General features: G+C 41.8%; 1 protein-coding gene across 1 annotated transcript; it reads right to left on the bottom strand.

Moving 5' to 3' along the window:
• Window positions 1-8: 8 nt before the first annotated feature.
• Window positions 9-20,031, bottom strand: cmtm4 (CKLF-like MARVEL transmembrane domain containing 4). Its single transcript, XM_030414925.1, has 4 exons — window positions 18,962-20,031; window positions 10,211-10,387; window positions 3,613-3,711; window positions 9-3,152 (listed from the first exon to the last, which is right to left on the bottom strand). Exons 1-4 carry the CDS (start codon window positions 19,145-19,147, stop codon window positions 2,991-2,993), a joined length of 624 nt encoding a protein of 207 aa, XP_030270785.1. The 5' UTR covers window positions 19,148-20,031; the 3' UTR covers window positions 9-2,990.
• Window positions 20,032-20,730: the final 699 nt, after the last annotated feature.

Below are 20,730 nucleotides of genomic sequence, written 5' to 3'. Positions count from 1 at the left end.
ACCAAACCTTTTTACAATAATGTCCAAATCACTTTATTGAAATTGTCATTATAAACTGATGTGAAGCCTTTTGTCAATGTTTTAAATACAAAAATACAGCTACATGCGGCTCCATGCTGTGCAAGACAGACCTCGTTGTCATCATTAACAAAGCACACCGAATTCAAAGTCGACAGAAGAGCACGTCACCTCTAACTTCATCCACACAGTCAGACGGATCACGACCGCTTTTCATAGCACAATCTGGAAACCAGTGGAAAGATTTCCTCTCCATCCCCCATAAATACAAATACTTCATAACATATTGTAGCATAAGGTTGTATAGAGAGCTGCAAATACGATGGTCTGTTTATATTATCGAATAGCATAACGCACTTGCATGATTGTGCTCGCAAAGTTTGCTGTACAAACATGTATGTGAACATCTTTACATCAGACAAATCCATTAATGTATGTGACAGACAGTATAACGAATATGATTGTCTATTCATAAATCTACTTCAGAATTAGCAGTCGTACATGATATAAGTTACTGAGGACAAGCTTGACTCATCGAGCATACTGTATAGTGTGGAAACTCTTCAGGCTGTTTAAGAAGCCATACAGCTATATTTTTCATTTTAAGCCACAGTCAAATACATTTCTGGTCCTACCCTTACTGTACACACACACACACACACACACACACACACACACACACACACACATTTACACACACTCACACACAGACACTAATCTGGCTGTACAGTCAGTCCATTGCAGTCACGACCAGGAGATGGAGCCATAGAGTAGATTCAGACCCCAAACAAACTCACACAAGCCCAATATACACAAAAAAAGGTCTCAAACAACAACAAAAACACACATGTGTAAATGCAGTGAGGATTCATTACATGAGAACGATGTAAATAAAATTAAGTTGACATTTCATCTTTAAAATGCAAGAATTATGCGATTTTTTTAAAGATTAAGCCTCATGTTTGTGTGCCAAGAACACTGGCCAAACAGTAAAACAGTAAAGGAATGATTTTGCACTCTTTCCAACAGCCGTGGTGTGGAATGATACATGAAGTGTGTTATATTATACTGTAGATACATACACAGACATCTGAAATCAACTGGAGGCTGTGACAATGATGCCAAATGTGCCGTATTCCCATCCAACCTGTAGCACGCTTCATGTGACGCTTCATTTTTAAACATTGATTAAAGTATCAACTCCTCTGTACGACAGTCGTTACATGCCTAATAATCAGGAAAGCATTATGAAATACAGCGCTCAGGTCGAGGCACCCTGTGATTTAATTTCATAATCTTTTTTTGTTTTTTTTTAAACAATCAGAGATTCAATGGAGCATGTCAGTACCTGAGATACAGTGTATAGGCTAAGGGCGTTGGTCACCTACGGATGTTTGTTTCAAAATGAATCTCACGGACGTATCATCAACACTTGTGCCACCTGAAGCCTTTGATAGGTGCAAAAGTAACAAGAAACCAATCACCATATCGACGGCTGATACTACGGAAGCCCTGAACGGAAATGGGTCAGACATGTTCAACTGTTGTTTCCACGAGCTAACAAGATCATTTTGTTGAGATCTCCATATAACAAACTTATCATAACAACACTAATTTGAGATCACTATTTCCGCATTAATTTTGTGCTTTTTTGCCTTTTTCAAAATTATTTTTCAAGTGAAAAAATAAAAACAACTAAATGTAATGCTGTCAGTCGAGCTCACTTCATCTTGTGGACACTGTCATTTATTCAGGGACACCATAATAGAGAAATCTTTCCTCGATGGCTTGAAGGAGAGAGGGGCTCCAGATCGTGTTTTCGGGGAAAACAAAGTACGTTATTTGGAGATCTCGACAAGATAATCTCATTATCTCAGGAAAACAACAGTTATTATCTCGTGATAATGACATGAATAGCTCATGATACAAGAAAACAAATAAAATACAACTCGTTATCACAGGACAACAGAGAAAATAACATGGTTGATGGCCATTTAGGGCTTCCATATGACACTCCTTACCTGGCACACACAATTTTAAATATAGGAATGCTAGTTTCAATCATTTTTAAGGATATAACAGATAGAATAAAGTTTTATTTTGGTCTCACAATTGTGTCAAACTCAGCGAATGGATTGGTGATACAAAGGTTAATCTTGTCTGCTCATTTTAAATATTTTCTTGTACTTTCCATTTTAACTGCAGTAAGGAACGTCGCTGTTCTGTTACTGTATAATTGCTGGCGTGAAAGATCTGAAATAGCGGCTTACGATCACAAAGGCTTTTGTAAAGTCGTAGATGAGAAACAAACTCTAAATTAGCACGTGCAGTCTTTAGATTCAAATCTAACGTCAGTCTTGCTCACAGGTAGAAGCTAAAGGCTGCTGTCAGTATCTAAGACAGAACAGCAAAGTCGCGATGCTTCTGGTGGACTGCAGGTATGTTGCTGGTCCAACTGGTCCTGGATCCATGATCACATTTGTCACCGAACGCGTCACAGAAAGCAGCATGAAAAAAGCAAACTGTACAAAAAGCTGACCTTCTTTTACTCTTCTTCCTTCACAGTGAAAAACAAACCTTTCTAGAAAAAGTCAATGGAACAGGAGCTGGTGCACAGCTGGGGTGAGGTCAGCCTCTTCTTTTGTGGCTTTTCTTGGAAGTCATCCTCCACGCTGATTAAAAGATATGTGTGAAAAGTTTTTACAGAGAATACCTTCAATTCTGACCCGAGCTCTTCGCTTCAGAGTCTTTGTGTGTCACCGAAGCCTGGATGAAGATTTATTCAGTGGCTGGGCAGGCAGGAAGCTCAGCTGAGGTGTCGTGATGAGAAGTCAAAAGCATGTGGCAACCTCGAGACGGCCCCACCATGCATGACACGAATGAAATACCGTTCTGAAGGCGGAGAAGCGTCCGTCTCGGTCAGCTGCCGGTAGTGTGGCTTTCACTTAGTCTGTCTGATTGTCTGCCAGCGCTCATGCCAGCTCAGGTCTCGCCTCCATTTCCCCACGAGATGCCGTGCGCGCTCTCATGTACTCGCTGGTCTGGGCCGCCTGACAGCCATTACCCAGGCGCCACCTCCGTACCGCCAGGAAGGTGTTTACTCCATACACACCTGTCACCAGGAAGCCAAAGATCTGCAACAGGAAGTAGAACTGAATTTGAGCAGGAACCACGGGACACACAGTTCCTGAAATGTGATCTGGCAACTTAATCAGCACCAATTTGATTAAGGCTGGTGTTGTTATATTAGATCACATGAAACCTGTACAGACTAATGATATTAAGTCTAAAGGCTGACATGCCAGAGTGGACACATACAGACACATGAATTTAGCGAAAAAAAAAAAACAACAAAAAATACACACACAAAAACACAAAAGGTCCAGTGTTACGAAAACAATTAAAGTCAGCTTTCCCAATGAGACCTTTGCTGAGGTCTTATCTGACCCTCTTCTATTGCGTCAGTATATTTATACACATGAATAAATCCTTTGTGATGTGCCTTGATAGGAAACTTGACTGATAAGAGGAGGCTTTTTAATGTGAGTTCTGTTTTGTATTTCTTGGCAAAAGCGAACGGTTTGGACAACTCACCACGGCTGCTATTTCAGCTCCAGTGTTGTGGTTGATGCAGGCCAGCACAAAAGATGACAAGAAGAAGAAGAAGGTGCTGGCAGCCGTGTTAACCAGGTCCTGCAGGAGGAGACAAAAACAGAAAAGATAATATTAGACTCCAGATGTGCATCAGTGCTATTTTTATTTCATGAAGGGAGCGGCTGATGCAGAGTTTTGTCATTCGTCAATGCTGTCGGTGATAGAGCCGGAAATTAATTTACAGAAATACTGTTCATGGAGGAGTATGTCAATCTTATTTACACATAATCACATACAACTAAGGCATCATTTCCTCCATAATACAGCTACAATACTTAAGTTTAAGTACCAATAAAATATTGTTTAGATATCTCACTTTAAAAACAACTAAATGCACTTCAAAGGAAAACCTTTGCCTAAAATATAACAAATTGACCACCTGCGGTTGCGAACTGTTATTTAGAAGGAGTAAGGAATCAACAATCAGCGTTGGTAAAAACCATGTGTGACTGAAGATGTGCCATGGAGGGCCTTGAGCATCGAGTCATACATATCCACAAAACATATTAGGCTGACGGAGCCTCTCCAGGCTTAGAACTGGATGAGATAATGAATAAATTGAATTATGATATCGTCAAACTATCATCAAACTTCATAGAGTCGGCTTAACACTTTAATTGAATCTACCTAAAGCACTTAAATGAAACGTTGACCCAAAAATGAAAAAATAAGTAATTATCTGTTTTGTTCCACAAAACATTTCTGGAGCTTCACAGTAAAACAGTGTTGCAGCATTCTCCTGAGCAGACCAAAGTAGATGGGACTTTAAAAAGAACATACAAAGGCTCCATACAGCATTATTTTTTTTGGGTGAACTTATCCTTTAAAGCTACAATAATACAACAGTTAGCTCCTGCATTTTTGCATTTTCAACACACCAAAGACATTTTTCCTTATTGCAGGAGGCCTTTCGTTACACCACATCTACTATGTACCCCGGCACACTATTCGAAACATTGATATAATCGTGAAATTTGGAATGTATTTGAAAATGAATGCTGTGCGAGAGTACAATGGAGCTCTATCTACAATAAGACCAGTGCTACTGATTAGTTAATCTCTTTTAGAGTCCAGAAACATTTGACGTCTTCTTGACACCTTTATTTGGTCTTTGCAACAAGGCTGATGCAACATCCAGGTAGGACATCCTGGATGTTGTTGTACCATGCTGAACAAACAAAGAGTCCTCACGCCCATGTAACCTGCTAGACTGAATCCTGGTGCTTCACTATGTTAAAACAACAGGGGAGCAAAAGAAGCCACCAGTGCATACCTAAAAGCCACCTAGCACCTCATATTACACACAAACAGGCACATAACTCCCTCCACCCCGCTCTTTATTACACGTGAGACGGAGAATGAAAGAGACACTGCCCTTTTGAAGTTTCACTGACTGGTTTCAGCAGTGCAGACGGTGAGGGAAGGGTTAATAATAAAGTGCTCAGCGTGACTGGGGCACGGCCCTCGTGATCAGATGCGTGATTGTGATCATGGCAAACATGGTCTCTCATATGACACACAATGCTCAGCACACACACACACACACACACACACACACACACACACACACACACACACACACACACACAGACATTTATCTCGCCCAACTGGTTAAACAGGAAATACGGCGTATTCACTTCCCAGTGTCCTGTTCTCATGTGCAGAGGAGCTTTCCTGCCGTTTTCAGATCCCATATTCTCTCCAGATCCAGTCTGTTCAGTCCCTGCGCTTTACCCTTTTCCACATTCCACGTTTTCACCAGGCCAGCACTCTGTAAAACCTTAAATAACACATGCACAGACTGGACCAAACCACTGGCTCTCCGGCTTATTATTGGCTCTTATTGTAATTTTACAAACCTCTCTCTATCTGTTGAGACTCAGAGTACTGAACCAAGCTGGTATGCTTTCAAAATACATGAATTACGTTGTTATCAATCTCGGAAGTTTAATTTGATATGAATCCATTGTATTCCACACCTGGATAAGAAGTCACACATTTTGGGATCCCCTTAAATCCTTGGTCAACCTAGGCCAACTATGTATACACTGATGAGAAGCACAAAGCCCCATGTTTTATCCATGGGAAATTTTAAGGTTCTTATTTTCAGGTTCCTAATTTATGTTGGGTTACGACTAGAAACGGTTTACATGCTTTAATGTAGATTAAAAAACATCAGTGTTCTATTACTGCCCAGCACTGTAGCACTGTCTTCCCCCTCTGTTTGAATCTCCGTTTTAGCTCCAGTCTCTTTAGTCTCTTTATTATACAGATGTGTGATGTGTGTGTGTGTGTGTGGATTCACTGAGTGACATAATTAATGGCGGGACTTTCAGGAGCAGTATTTTCTGTGGGAGAGAGGAGCTTTTATTGTCGTTAACTTTGGGCTTTTTAACTTTTAAGACATTTTAGTTGAACAAAAACCTAAAACACTGAAGGTAAGGAATAAACAGAAAAGCATAATAGGTTGTTAAAACGAATGTATCAAGAGTGCATTTCGCTTTGCTTCTGAAAACAAGAATCTGAATCACTAAAGTTTTCTTACAGAGGATCCCACAGTAAAGGCTATATGTAAACATCTATAAAAATAATATTTTTCCTTTGTTTATGGGTTTTGTGCACAAAAAAGGGGCTAAATCATATCAAAACCTGATACTGTTCTATGTTACTGGATGTGGTTCTGTGTTTCAGATGTGCTCTCGAGACAGCGGCCTGAAATACTCACTGGACTGCTACTATGGAAACCTTAAAGGATGCAGCACAACGCTAATTATAAAAATCTATTCTCTTGACAGCTGCAGCGAGTCGCACAGGGCCAGAAAGCTTTGTGCGGGGATGAAACATCTCTCCGGCTTCCACATCTATGCCCTAATTCTTTCTGCAACCAAAATAAAGATAGGAGACAAGTATTTCCATGTCTTTTGTCTGCTTGTGTGGCAAACTTCAGCTGTCAAAACCGAAAGAGCTTTTATTGGATCCCACTTGCAAGTTAAGTAAACACAACATGAGTAAAGTGGTCTCTGGTCTGATCTGATGATAGATGAATGACCATAGGCTAATAATAACCACAAACCTCAGCTGTGTGTGTGTGGATTCAGCAGAGATGAAGATCATTAACGGCAGAATAACATGGACTCAAGCAGAGAAACAAGGATGGATTAACATATAGACAACATATTTAAACTTTGTTGAAACCCGTCAGGAATCCTAATCCTTCGCTTGGAATAGTATCCATTAAGTTTACACTAGACTATACAGTGATCCTCAGTGAATGCTTTGAAGCTGGTTTGCGAGCGTAGAAAGGATGTAATGAAAAAGAATACAACATTGCTTTACATTTTATTTGCAGTAAAAGTTTCTTGACCTACTTTCTTCCTGTCCTAACTCACTCAGATCATTCAGACATCACACAAACATCCATAAATATGAGAAATCAAAGAGAAAATAAGGCACTCCATTATATGGTATAAAGACTAATCCATCCATCCATCCAGGTGATTATTGTCTGCACAGCGCTAATGAGAACTGCTATAAGCAAAAGGATCATGAGTTTCTAAAGCCACGTTTCCACAGCAGGAGCTTTCCCCAGGGACGAGGAACGTTTGGAGGAACTAAGTGCCCTTCCACCGCAGGGACCACGGTTTAAATTAAGTTCCAGGGACATTATTTTACCCCCCAAAAGGTCCCTGCTCGAGAGGAAGTGCTTTCCAAGAGTACTGGAAGTTTGGGGGTGGGGCTTGCAGTGTATTACAGTTTGGTTGAGTATTCGCAGGGCAGATGATCAACATAAAGTTACAGAACTAAGCATGCAACAGATCTTTGTTGTACAGATGCACACAAAAATGTTGTGTGACTACAATTACCGCCACTCCAGTCAAGTTGCTGCTCCTGAGCTATGGCGTTGAATAATAGGATGAACAGCAGAATATTATGATGCCACAGTGCACTGAACCTCTGACCATTTGGATATCCACGGTCATAACTAGATCATTTTATCCTTTTGGACATTTGTGTAAATTTGTTGTCAATGTGACCTTGACCTCTGAAATTTGGCCACCAAAATTCAAGTGATCAAATGCACATTTGAACCAAATTTTAAGAAGCTACCTTGTGATGTGTTTCTGAGATATCACGTTCACAAGAATGGGGTGGACGGACACCTGAAAAGCGTTTTTAAACATGTCAGTTGACTTATTTGCCTAATCTCTGGGACCCATTAGACCACGGTGGAAGTGCAGACAACAATGGGCTGAAGCATCTTTCTAGTTCCTCAAAAAAGTAGTTCCGGGGTGCATGCAGATTTGCCAAAATGTAAACAAATATGCCAGAAATACAAAGCATAGCTAAAATCTCCTGTTTTTTGTATACATTGTTGGCAGCTGAACTTTTATAAATAAAAAGTGTATATGACAAACTGTAACGACTTAGGTCAAGAGAGATATTTTCGTGACATAACAAATACAGACAGTAGCTTTGTGTTACAACTGAAGTGTGTTAAGACTGTGAGAGGTCCAGTCAGCCCCGACCAACAGCCTAGTTCCATCAGAAGTAAGTTAATTCATGCATTAACTGTAATGAGATACTGTCTGTCTCTAGAATAAAACAGCCTGAATGTAGTGGGCACACAAACAGTTGCTCTCCTTTTAAAAGGAGAATAACAGCCCTCTACCTCCCCTTCGGACTGTGAATGTTCTTCCCTGTCCTCATGGTTGCCCCCTTTTCTGTCCCACAACCCCTCAGCGCTGGTGACAGTTATTTGGCCGTGGGAATTAGGAAAACAATGCACTGAGTGGCCCGCTTTTATCTGTAGCCGGTTGCGCAAAGCTCATTCATGCAAGCTAAAGCCTGCAGTTCAACCTAACAACTAAAAGTCACCGAGTGGCTTTACAACAAGGTCCCAGGACTGCATTCGTTTTGGCGTTGAAGGGGAGTTAGAGGAGGTTAGGGCCTGTGTTTCCCCCTCTGCACTGCCAAAGTCATCACAGAGGTGGAACTGGAGGAGATGGGATCACGTAGCACATAATTGTACGATCGAAACTCTCCTTCTGAGACCCTTGGCCGCATCATAAAACAGCTCACTCCACAGAGAGGGAAACATCAGCCCCAGTCCAGTTTGGAAACGGAGGAAGGCAGCAAAAGGGTTAACAGTTGGTTAACAACACTCTGAAATGATTACTCATGGTGAAATCCCCAGCGGCTCAATGTGACTGGAGCAGCTTTGAACTTGATAGACATAAACAGAGTGGGGTGCAGTCTACAAGTGTCGAGTGGAAGTGAGCATCATAGGCTTGTTAGCTACTATAGTCTGGAGCAACACCTACTATGACACTTTCTTCGGCTAACCAAACGGCAATGAACAGCAGACAGTCGGTGCAGACACAGAATTTGTTGTCCTGGAGATTTTCTTTTCTTCTTCACAAGATATAAAAGATATTTTCATGCTTAGCAGCATGTTTCCAGCAATACCAATGAGTCAAACCGCAGCCCACCACACTGCAACTGCTTTGAAGAACAACCTCTTCCGTGGGTCTTACAGCAACTCACAACCAAACTTGCTTCGACACACGTCTGTGTGCACAAACACACACAAAAACAATGCATGTTTTTCTAGACTATTTATCGCCTGAGTGGAAGAATAATTATCTAGTCAGAGCTGACATGAGTAAGGCCAGCGAGCCTCAGGAGAGAAGGAACAGAACATCTCAGAAAAAGATCGGACAGGAGGATTTTAGATCATATGAACGGCCTCTTGGAGACTGTGAAAAACTTTCATTTGGTGTCGCTCTGCCAAAAGTAGAAGCCAGAGGCACACCCTCTCTTCATGTTTGAGGTGGAATATTGTAGCAGGGATACCATAAAGCAATCTGATAGCTATGGTTGGATTTGGACATCTGGTTTAACATCCACTGCTTTACTAGAAAATGTACGCTGTGTGGCCTCTGGAAATACTGCTTTTTTCCACTCTCCTCTGTAAAGGATACTTGGCTGCAGCTCAGAACACACCAACGTGTGTATGTAGGCAAATTCAGAAAGACAACCGGTATCTGATGGAGAACACCCACCAGCTCGTTTGCTTACAGCTGACAATGCAGATCCTGGTGGTAACACTGAAACTGTATGCCCTCCCAGACAGTTCCAAGCAGGACGGCTAATGGCTGTACACACATGCTCAGTGTTGCTCACAATGACAATGCTAAAATGCAGATGTTAAGCATGTATTACCAGGTTTATCATGTTCACCATTGTATGTTTAACATGATGGCATGCTACTTTTTGCTTAAAGCTGCGGTGAGCTTTACTTTCTCATTGAAACAAGTGTTAAAAAGCTCTATTTTCCACAAGTAGTCAGTGTTATGGAGTGTTTGGTCAGTAAGCCATGTCTCCTCCTCCTGCTCATGCAGCAAAAGAGAAAAAAAAACACTTCTGGTATCCCTGCCCACTTAATCCAATCAGGCATGACGATACCAGCGGCCATTTGTCTCAAACTTGTGCTGCTTGTCAAGAAACGGTGCAATGACAGATTTCATTGTGTGCTTACCGTGAGGCTCCAGTTGACATGGGGCACCTTGGTGTGCAGGTTGAGGCTGAAGATCAGGAGGAGGACTCCTGTCACCACGAAGGCACTGCAGCTGACAAACTCGAAGAAGTAGACCCCTCCACAGGGAGAACACATCATGATTGTCTCTATGCAGATGAATCCAATAAGTGATAGAACCTGAATAGAGAGAGACAGGAGACGGACAACATAAGGAGATGTTGAGTAAACTATATACTGTTTATTTTTACACAATAACACCATGTCTTTGATTTGTACGGCTGGAATCTGGATCCCCTATTGTTTGAGGCAAATATATAATACTACATATAACATCATAACAACATGCTCATTAGTTATACTTCAGCATAAAGGGTACTGTAGGTCAAGCCTTTTCTGTAACTTTTGTTTGTTAGTGCAGAAATTCCAGGCTCTCCAGATGATGAAGTGATCGTCCTATGAATAGACCGGAGGCCATGAGGAGATCTCATGAGTCCCACTCCTGGCAGCCTCTGAAGATGCCTCCATCCCGCCAAGTTCCATCAACAAACCACAGTATGGGAAGAATTCTGCTATTTAGGTGTTCTCCTGCCATCTAGACCCTGACGAAACCACACACAGATTACCGATTGGCTCAGACCGGTCCAAGTCCCAGAGACATAACAGACCTAAAGAAAATGCCACTGCGACACATTAAGAACTGGAGAAGCCAAAGTCAAACCAGTTTAGACCAGATCTGCTTGGTCGGGACAGTTTTGATGTTTTGTTATTTTATGTTGATATAATAAATTGTATAATGATGGGTTCTGAGTTGAGGGATGATTGTAGGTTAAACTGTAAGAAAAAGCCCATGGCAAGGTTTTGAGCACAACCACTGAAATATTTTCACTCTTTGCACCAGAATCATTATTTGTGCCTGAAAGATCAATTTCATTGTCAACAAGGCATGTCCTGTGTCTTCTCTACGTTTCTCTCTTGTCTATACACTAGAGGTACACAGTGTTGTATACAAGGCCACCTTAAATGTGACCAAGTCATAACCAAGACCAGCGTGTATCAAGACCGAGACAAGACAAAGTCTTTGAGGGGTTGAGAACAAGTAAGGAGCACGACTAAGGCAGGACCAAAAGCACGACTAAAATTGGACTGATCCACATTTGCAGGAAAAACTCTCACATAAACATTTTTGAGAAACCTATTGATAAAATAATCAAAAAGCAATGCAAAGGTGAATTTTATGTGTGGGGAATCCATTAACACAAGCACAAAGAAGCTGAAATCAACTTCTCCTTTTCAACACCAAACACTATCATTTTTGGTGCAAGCATTAAGGTTTTCATGGTGACCTGATCTCGAGTAGTACAACAATAGCACAAAGTGTAATCCCAACAGGACATTACTCTTTGGTTTGAGGACTTCCATTTCAAAATCTTTAGGCATTATACCTGTGGCCACCTTGTTAGATTGGGAGGATATACTAATCGGATTTGAATTAAAACACAAGGACACGCTGTGGTAGCGACCTGTCAATCACAAGGTAGCCACACCCTTGTCAGATATTTTACTCTAAATGTGGCCATAATTTGAAAAGCTTCAGTTCTCTAACCCAGAGGCTCCGTTCACTATTAATAGTTAATGCAAAGGACTTAAATATGAAATGAGATTTGTCATCACAGTGTTTGCGTACATTGGGTCCACAAATGTTCACAGGTGTAAAGTAAGTATTTATTTTCCAATTCATTCATTTGCAAAGGGCACTTAGAAGCCGCATGAAATTCTTGTTAGTGTAATTTCATGCCAAGTAATTTTTAATTTTGATGGCTGACTTTGAAATTTCCACCGCAGACATAAAACAACAACAAATGATAAGTGACAGCCAGAGTGGGTAAAATTGAGAGATTTGGAAAATAATTTGCCGAGACATGGTTTCGATGAAGAAATGGGGAATGTCTGTAAGAACGAACTCAGTTACAACACACGAGAGCAGAAAACGCTTTGAAAACACTCAAAGGCAGAGTAGAGTTTCTAATAAGCTGCAAGAGTCAGTCATTTCCTCCATAAACAGACGACTGAAGTGCTGCCTCATTAGCAGTGCCTACCCCATCAGCAAGACACTGACAGTCTCACTGCTCATAGTTGCTTTGATGACTAGATAAAAGGTTGAAAGGTAATGATCTGGTCCAAACTATACTGAGTGTTTTCAGTAAATTCCGTGCAGTCTTGAGTAGGGAGGCACATGGATTGCACTGTGATGGTTTTGCTCTAGTCTCAAACAGGGAAAATTGGGGTTGTTTTTTATTCTTGCATAGGAGTTTGAATAAATATGATACCCTGGCAGTGATTATTGCAAGCAATGTGGACAACATCAAGCTTGGATGAGCCCTATTCACACTCAAGCTCATGGCAAGTGGGCCTTTTGACTCACAAATCATCCTTAAACCTGGGTACTGACCTTTTTTAAATCCACCTTCTTTGTTTCATTGGGGCAACAAAGTGGTCAGTGAGGGAAGGAAGAACATTGGAGAGATGATCACATGTCAGTTAGTGTAAGGCTAAACGACATGACAACATGGAAGAGTGAAGTGAAATGATGACACAGAGGGGGAGCGGAAAACTGATATCCAAGAAGCATCTAGGCCAGGTCCTATAGATATACTATCAACAAACTGTTTAAAGGTGTAATTTGTAAATTATGATCATAATCAAAAGGTTCCTCCAAAAACATATAGGGCAGCATATCACCAGAGTAACTAATGACTGCTGCTTTCCTAGACTTGAACACAGCTGGACAACAAAGTGGGACTGAAGACAGCCTCCAACACTGTCTGAAACAGGGTATACAATACAGAGGTGATTTACAGGAGCTCTGTCCAAGACTATGACTTCCGGATGACAAGATATGTCAGGGGAGGACAAGAGAGGCGTGCAGTGGGAGAGAAGCGTCAGAATGTGAAAATGGACTGCAGAGCTTGAATATTTTCTCATCTTACTTGGTGAATTGAGGACAAACCAGAGGCGGTTGCGGAAAAACAAACCAAGACTTTGTTGGTAAGTTTTATTTTGGTAATGTTGAGTGTGAATGAAGTGTTTTAAGATGAGTTAACAAGGCAGTTAAATTCATCTTAGTTAAAGTTAAAAAGACAAACTTGAATTCAGATGTATACGGTTGTATTTTTGTGTCAAGCAAGGAACATAGAAGTAAGATGATTTAACTTCTTGACAATTTATGGATGTTTTGTTATCTTATTACACGAACAGCTGGCATATATCTGCAGGCTGAAACAATGGGGGCTATCAAACAATTGCCTCTTGCTGCTACAAAGTATTATTTTGAGACAGGCAAGGCCGGGGCTAGCTGGCTAGCATGCTAACTTCCATTGACATCTCAGCTAAAATTCGGCCATATTTTACAAATTGCCCTTTTAAAACTGAGAGTTATCGATAGAAGACATTCAACAACAAAATGTACCATACATCCATTAACTTTTCCTAGTAACAAAGTGTGTTGTAACCCACACCCACACGGAGCTCCTGATGGCTCCAAAATAAGCGCAATATCAAAAGAATCTTGAAATCCTCACAAGTGTTGTGCCTCCATAACAATGACATGACCAGAATAGATTAATACAGTCAGTATCAAGCATAAAAACTCAGACACACATATCACTGGCTGAGAATGTATGCAAAGCTACGTTCAGACTGATGGAGTGAGAGCTGTCACCTACTGACTGTATCTGTGTATGTGTATTGATGTGTGCCTAATAGGCCTAACTTCTAAAGGTGTAAGAGGGACAATGATTTGCAAAATCTGTGCTGAAAATAGACTTACAGTGAACAGGTATCTTTGCTCAATTTTGGTGTGCCTATTTAGGGGAGTAGTGGAACTTAAGCAATTGTACAGCTGAGCTTTATCTGGAGATAAGACATCTGTCATCTTTCTGTCTTTTGTAGAAAAGTCTCTTAGGCTCGCTAACTTCTCAAAAGCAGTCATGTAAGAAAAGCTTTGAAGATTAACACTTCTTAAAGTATTGAAACCCGATTGATTTGTATCCAATCTGAATCCAACATGAAACCACTACAGCTAGTTGCATCTCATTGCATGACACTGCTGCACAAAAGCATCTGAGAACAAAACAGACTCATTAGCAGAAGACCCCTCCTCCTCTCCTCTGGCTCTCAGCAGCTCGAAAGCCTTCCAACTGTTTGGCTGTGATGTCACCTCACAGGAAACACTTAAACACCACTGATAGTAAAGCACGTCCAGTAGGTGCATTACCAGTGATGATAAAGAAAAGACATAAGAAACAAACCCACATGGCCTGCCATTATCAACGCTGCTGTCGAAGCCTCATTAGAGCATGTAGTTGGATCGAAGTGTGTCTGTAACTGTAACACAACCACAAAGGTTACACCCAAAAAGGAGTGGAGGGCTGCTTGGGCTGAGGGGTGATGTAATGTCTCTCGTAGAAAACATATTGCTTTCCCCAAGTCCCTGTGTAGCAGGTGTCACACAGCCACGGGGGAGGAGCAGGGGGGATCACACAGCACCATACTGGCTAATCTTGTAAGCAACAATTTTATGTCAACCTTCACCCCAATGCAACCTGTTCATCGTGCATGATCATGCGCGCACATCCTTATCTTTGGGATTATGCACGTTATTAGTTGCCTTTAGAGGCCTCTTAGACTCAGATCACCTTCTTATACACCATCTGTTGAGGACAGGAAAATAAATGGAGGAGAAAAGAGGCCTAACAGTGGAGACTATGCAACACTAGATGCTGCAGTCAAAGTGCTATGGGACCTTGTACACACACAAAAAAAAGCATCCAAAATGTTGAATATGCTTCAGCACGAGCCTACAGCTGTGCATGTGATGGAAAATGTAGCCTGACTGCTGGTTATATTTCAATCCAGAGGATAAGGTAAGCGTGTGTGGACACAGGTTTCTTGTTGTCTTTATGTCTCCCTTCAAGCTCCCAATAAGTAATGTTTCAACCAGAAGAGAATGTGGCATCTCTTTCAGAGCAGGAAGTGCTCGCTGACATTTAGAAGCATCTGGTAACTTCATTACAAAACATCCACAGACTGTGTGAAAAGAAGCTGTACTATAAAATTTAATTACCACTTACTATGATAGTACGATAAAAGAGAAACGTGGGTTCACGAGTGAACTGATCATGAAACCATGAGGCTTGCTGGGAAACAAAGAGAGTTTGACTGGTGTGACTGTCAGGCCCTACAAGGTATCAAATTGCTGTCAGTGTAGAAGGACATGAGCTGAATATCAGTCAGACTTTGTTAACCCTATCTCAGTAAGAGACAAAGACAAACCGGCTGTTAGGGTGGACACGCCTCGGTCAGGTTACATCCCACAGGGGGTTGTTTCTGATCAGTACAGGGTCAGCAGCAGAAGCCATCCATTCATCCAAGGCACGACGTGTTGACTGGAGCTTTAGTGTGAAGCAACTACAGGCAACGACTTAGCACTTAGCAGCCCAGTCTGCACAGAGGGAAACAGAGAATTTCTCAGTAAACGTAGGTCAGTGCAAAGGTCAGAGTGGTTTGTAACGACTGCCTTAGTGCAAAACAAGGCCTGGGTGTGGAGGTAATATAATCAACATTTGCTCGACAAAGGCATAAGGAAGCATGGACATTGCCAGAAGGGTGGGTGAGGAATTTAGCCCCTCAACGCTTGAGTGATGATTGGCAAAACTGACATCATCACAAAAGCTTTATTCAATCAGTATTGAACACAGCGGGGCCATTATTCCTCCATGTGCAAAAAATGTACTGTACTGTGCAAGTCCATTTTGCACTGACGCTAATCATTAGCTCATATGACAGAATTCTGCACAAAGATGATCTATCAACAGAACACGACCACTGCCCTCTCAGCCACAGAACAACTTTCCGTTAACACAGTGATATAAATAACAGGCACAACACCTCTTTGGCACAGCAGGGTTTACAGATTAAGCAGAAACAGTGCATCACATGCAGTCAGCTCTGCATTGTCATCCATCAGTTTCTGAAAGATCCTCTCACAGCCTGAGCTGGCACTGATGTTGAACGATTAAAAGAATGAGCAGTAAAAAATGTGCGCCAGTGAAGCCATTAACATCTGGCAGAGAGCCTTGTAGGCCTCTTCTAAGATACTGAATGCGAACTTGGATGACTTTCAATGGTCTTGTCCTTGTCAGTGAAGGAGCCATGACTGGCTCAAACTGGAAAATCAGTATCAGCGCTCAACAAACCATTCGAGTAAATAAAAAGTGTCAACAGAAGATTAGTGATAGTAACTCAGATCATGCTTATATCGTTCTATTTACATTAGCTGCACCATAACTGTTTTTAGTGCATGCATCAAATAAAGGTTATAGTAACTCTCTGGCAAAGAGAAAGGGGTGCACTTGTTTTATTTCTGTGTTATAATGTGCTTTCTTGCAACATTTACATTCTATTTGTATAAGTGTACATAGTGCAATATTGTGTGCAGGCTTTATTTACATATTTTTGCACATGTGGGCGTTGGTGCTAAATGAGCTGAAACCGGGGCTCACTTACTTAACTTGAATACTTTTTGGTGCAAAACCAAATGGTTAGTCCAAAAACTGTCAAAAGCACCAATTGTCCCGTCAGACTGTGACCTTGTTAGTGCCACAAATAAATAATATTTTTTATTTAGGCAAAGTCTCTGTAAATCTGCTTGAGTTTAAGAACATTGGCTTTTTTTGTTAAATAAGGAAGGCTTTGTCAGCAAAACATATAAAGTATAGTATAGTATAATATGGTAAAATAGGGTACACAAAAATGTGAGTGACTACTCAGGAATGAGTTAGGAATGAATCAGGAACTAATACATAATTGATCAATTGTGTGAATTGAGTAGTTCCTGAATAACTGTGATTTTGATTTACAAAAAGAGTAACTAATTATTAAGTAATAAGTAGTTAATGAGTCTACATGGCTAATACTCAATATTATGCTTCACTTTACTATGAATGAATGAATGAATAAATTAATGAATAAATGAATGAATCGTTACTAGTTTGTGCCACTCAGTTGTTGGTTCACAGTTAATCAGGAACAACTCATAAATATATTTGTCAGTATGGCAATTCACATTTATTCATCAACTAATTATTACCTAACTATTTATTATGGTATCACCCAGGTTTGTACTCTAGAAACTCACCATCTACTATATAGTCCCTGAATACCAGTTTTTCAGGAGATACTTGTTAACGATTCTTTGACTATCAAGTTGTTCCTGATTCAGTCCCAGGCCTTACGTGTTGCCAATTTGTTGAACAATATGTTTGTTTTCTAAAGCAAGAAATCAAAAGCACATACTGTATTAGTAAGGACATTCAGGTATCGTGTCGGCACAAGTATCAAGAATTTGAAATGCTGCCCAAACACTTAAATGCTACCAAGAGGAATCTCATTATGTATGGGCGATCATTTTAGCGGCATGGAGCCAGGCACAAGCATGACTGCCAGCCCAGTAATATGGTTTTATTGTACTGCATTTCTTTATCTGTGCTGCAGCCCCAGGAATGTTAAAGAAATACAGAAATAAAACATTGAGGAACCAAGTTACAGTCAATATTCTATCATCTGCTGTAAAACAGATGAAGACTTTGAATATGAATCCTCTTCTGAGATACCGCCTCCTCCAAACGTCTCCCACGCTGATGACAGATGGCGTCCAATCCTAACTTCCCACGTACACAGAGGTAAACATCACAGGTGTGTGCAACAGTAAGGCCTGACTGTGCTCCTCTGTAAAAACCTGTGGGACTCGCGGCCACCCACAAAAATATGCACATTTCCTAAAGTAAAACTAAAGTTAAAGTAAAAGTAAAAGAAAGCTAAAGTAAAGCAGTAGGGAACCTGGGACAAATGTTCAGCAGTTTGGACGTTTGGTTTGCTTGTGATATCCACAAACATTGTTAGAGGTAATTGCTAGATTCCTCAATGCCACGGTTTCTCTCCTGCTGTGGACACACTGCTCCACGTGAGCGTGCAGGCTCCAGAAGAAGTTTTTTGGCACCAGAAGAAGAGAAATTGCTCTGGCTTGATAGATATTTCCTCTTCTGCTGAATTGTCAGAGCTTTGGGAGCACTCATTCGGCTTTGTTGTTGCCTCTGTCTCAGCTCAGACATCTGGTTTAGGTGTACAGATGTGAGGAACAATGTGTTTTTCAAGGGGCCACTATGTCCTGACAGAGAACTGGTGATAATCATTCAGCGTTTCAGGAGCCGATCATCTTCATAGGTATCATCAGGTCGGTTTTTGAATAGATCTTACAGTTGCTAAACAAGAAATACTGGGCTGCTGGATACTGCATTGCTGGGCCATTTTGTTGGAGCCAAGGTGAACCCTTCAAAATAAGAGTCTGCTGAAAATATTAATACACATTCACATGTTTGGCAAGCTGTGTAAAGCATGGCTGAATTGAGATCTTTGAGCAACCCCACCCCTACACCTTCGCATGTCATGACCAGAAGTACATCTGTTAGAGATGTTGTGCATAGTAAACCGGGGGGATTTGAATTAACGTGTTCATTTTTAGGGATGTAAGTAATAGGGAAGCTATTAATGAACACAGCAAAGTAGTTTCAGCTTTATGGAGTTATTGGATCCATGTGAGTGACTGCTTAGTAGCGCCATAGTTTGTTTTACTCACTTTTATGATGCGGTATATCTCTAAACATGGCAGCAGTGTGCGCTGGTGCCCACACTTACCACTTCGACCACCTTTAAAATCCCAAAGTAGGACTTGAGGTACTCCACGTCGCAGCGTATCCCTCCCAAAACGTTCCTGGCGTGGACGGGCTCGGTGGTGGGCTGGTAGGGACTGCTGGCCCCGGAGATCATGGAGGTGTTGGAGGCCTCTCCGTCAAAGCCCTCCGGCTCCTCGGTGGTCCTCATGATGATTTCGGGAACGACGCTGGACTCTCGGCTAGAAACGCTGCGACATATAAAACCCCACGCTGACCGCCTGTATCCACCTCACGGCGCAGGTTGTGTTTCATAAAAGCACACTTTGTTCCACGCGGGGCTGGAAGTGGATGGAGAGGGAAAACAAAAAAAAAACCGGACTGACCACTTTTTCACAGCCACCCCGCGGGGAGACGGCCGCGGACGGTGCGCTTTAACATTACGCGCAGGAAAATCCGGCTGCTGTCCGTCTGAACGTGACCCCGCGGCGTTTTTCCTCCTGCGTACAGTGTCGCGTCCCTCTACAATAGGCGCACTTGTAACTATGTTAGGCGGGTCACTTGTGTCACTTCACCGCGGACGATTCCTGGGGTAGTTTTGGCGGCACAGAGGAAGGAGAGTACGACCGGGCTGCGTGACGCGTCCTCCCGCAACCGAGAAGAGAAAAAAAAAAACATCCACCCGTCACAGCGGAGAAGAACCGAGAGCGGATCGCGTTGTTTCCTATTGTAAACTTGAGCTCTTCCCCGCAGCAGCCACAGTGAGTGAGGCTGTCCATACGCCGCTCCGCTCGCTATGGATGCGAGGCTGGCTTGTCTCCGCCCCTCTGAGAACTGCACATTCTTGTGCAGGCTCTGCGCCCGTTTTAAGTGTTCCCAAACAGCCTGCAAAAGCGAATCCAGCCGGAACCACGCCGACAGGACCGAGAGCTTTCTTTCTTTCTTTCTTTCTTTCCGACTGGTCCTTTTCCCCATCACCCATCATCCATCGTCCACACGCCTGCAAGTTACGTCCAACCGGGTCCTGAAGAAATTAGTTCTCAATTCTCCAGAGGATTACAATGGCTGCAGCTCTTTGCAAGAGTTGGAATAGTCCAACACTACAATAATCATAATCCCTGGTTGTCTCTGTGCTGCAGGGCTGTTAGATGCAACAATCAACAACAACAAAAAAAAACTGAATATTTGAATAAAAGTGCTTTGCTGGGGCAGGATGGTCCCACCAACCTTCTAAAAAAAGAGTGCTGTGGAAAGTCAGTAACAGACATTTTTCATCAACTTGATTGATGCAACAGTGACAATACATCGTCCAGATTTTTTTTCTCCAGATGTCATGTCAGTCATGTTATGTAAACTTTCAGAATTCAGGGATAGGCCCAATTTTCTTTTAAATGAAACACACTGTGCTTCCCTGTAACTCACTGCCCCCTTCTGGTGTTTAGTGGTATTACAGGGTTGCCTAGGTGATTGCAGATGGCTACAGATGCTGAAAGTCTGTCTGATGGTTGCATGTTGCAACCAGAGCAGCATTTTTCTTTAATGTAGCGGTGCAGATCTCTGCTTGTGATGCCAGTGGATCAAGTACAGTTCTCTCTGGAGTCCACACAGTTGCCATGCTTGGCTTCAACAATTTTTAAAGGATAAGTAAAAAAAAAAAAGGTACATTTCAGCCACCTTCTTCTCGTCCCTAGCAGCCCTCCTAAGTAATCCAAGGCTGTGGAAGCCTTAAGTTTCCAAACTGATTTGGAAAAACTTTATTTAGACCTTTTCTTGGTGCCAAAATCTTCACCAAGA

This window comes from Sparus aurata, chromosome 4 (genome assembly GCF_900880675.1).
Source record: "Sparus aurata chromosome 4, fSpaAur1.1, whole genome shotgun sequence".
Lineage (NCBI taxonomy): Eukaryota > Metazoa > Chordata > Actinopteri > Spariformes > Sparidae > Sparus > Sparus aurata.
The sequence above is the reverse complement of the archived record's forward strand: the minus strand, read 5'-3'. Positions and strand labels throughout refer to the sequence as shown.

Excerpts from the sequence above, each read along its gene's own strand:
- cmtm4 (XM_030414925.1), bottom strand. The coding sequence starts at position 19,147 with ATGAGGACCACCGAGGAGCCGGAGGGCTTTGACGGAGAGGCCTCCAAC. Across the intron at positions 10,388-18,961 it reads TTTTAAAGGTGGTCGAAGTG|GTTCTATCACTTATTGGATT; the intron begins GTAAGTGTGGGC and ends CTCTCTATTCAG. Across the intron at positions 3,712-10,210 it reads ATGTCAACTGGAGCCTCACG|GACCTGGTTAACACGGCTGC; the intron begins GTAAGCACACAA and ends CTCCTCCTGCAG.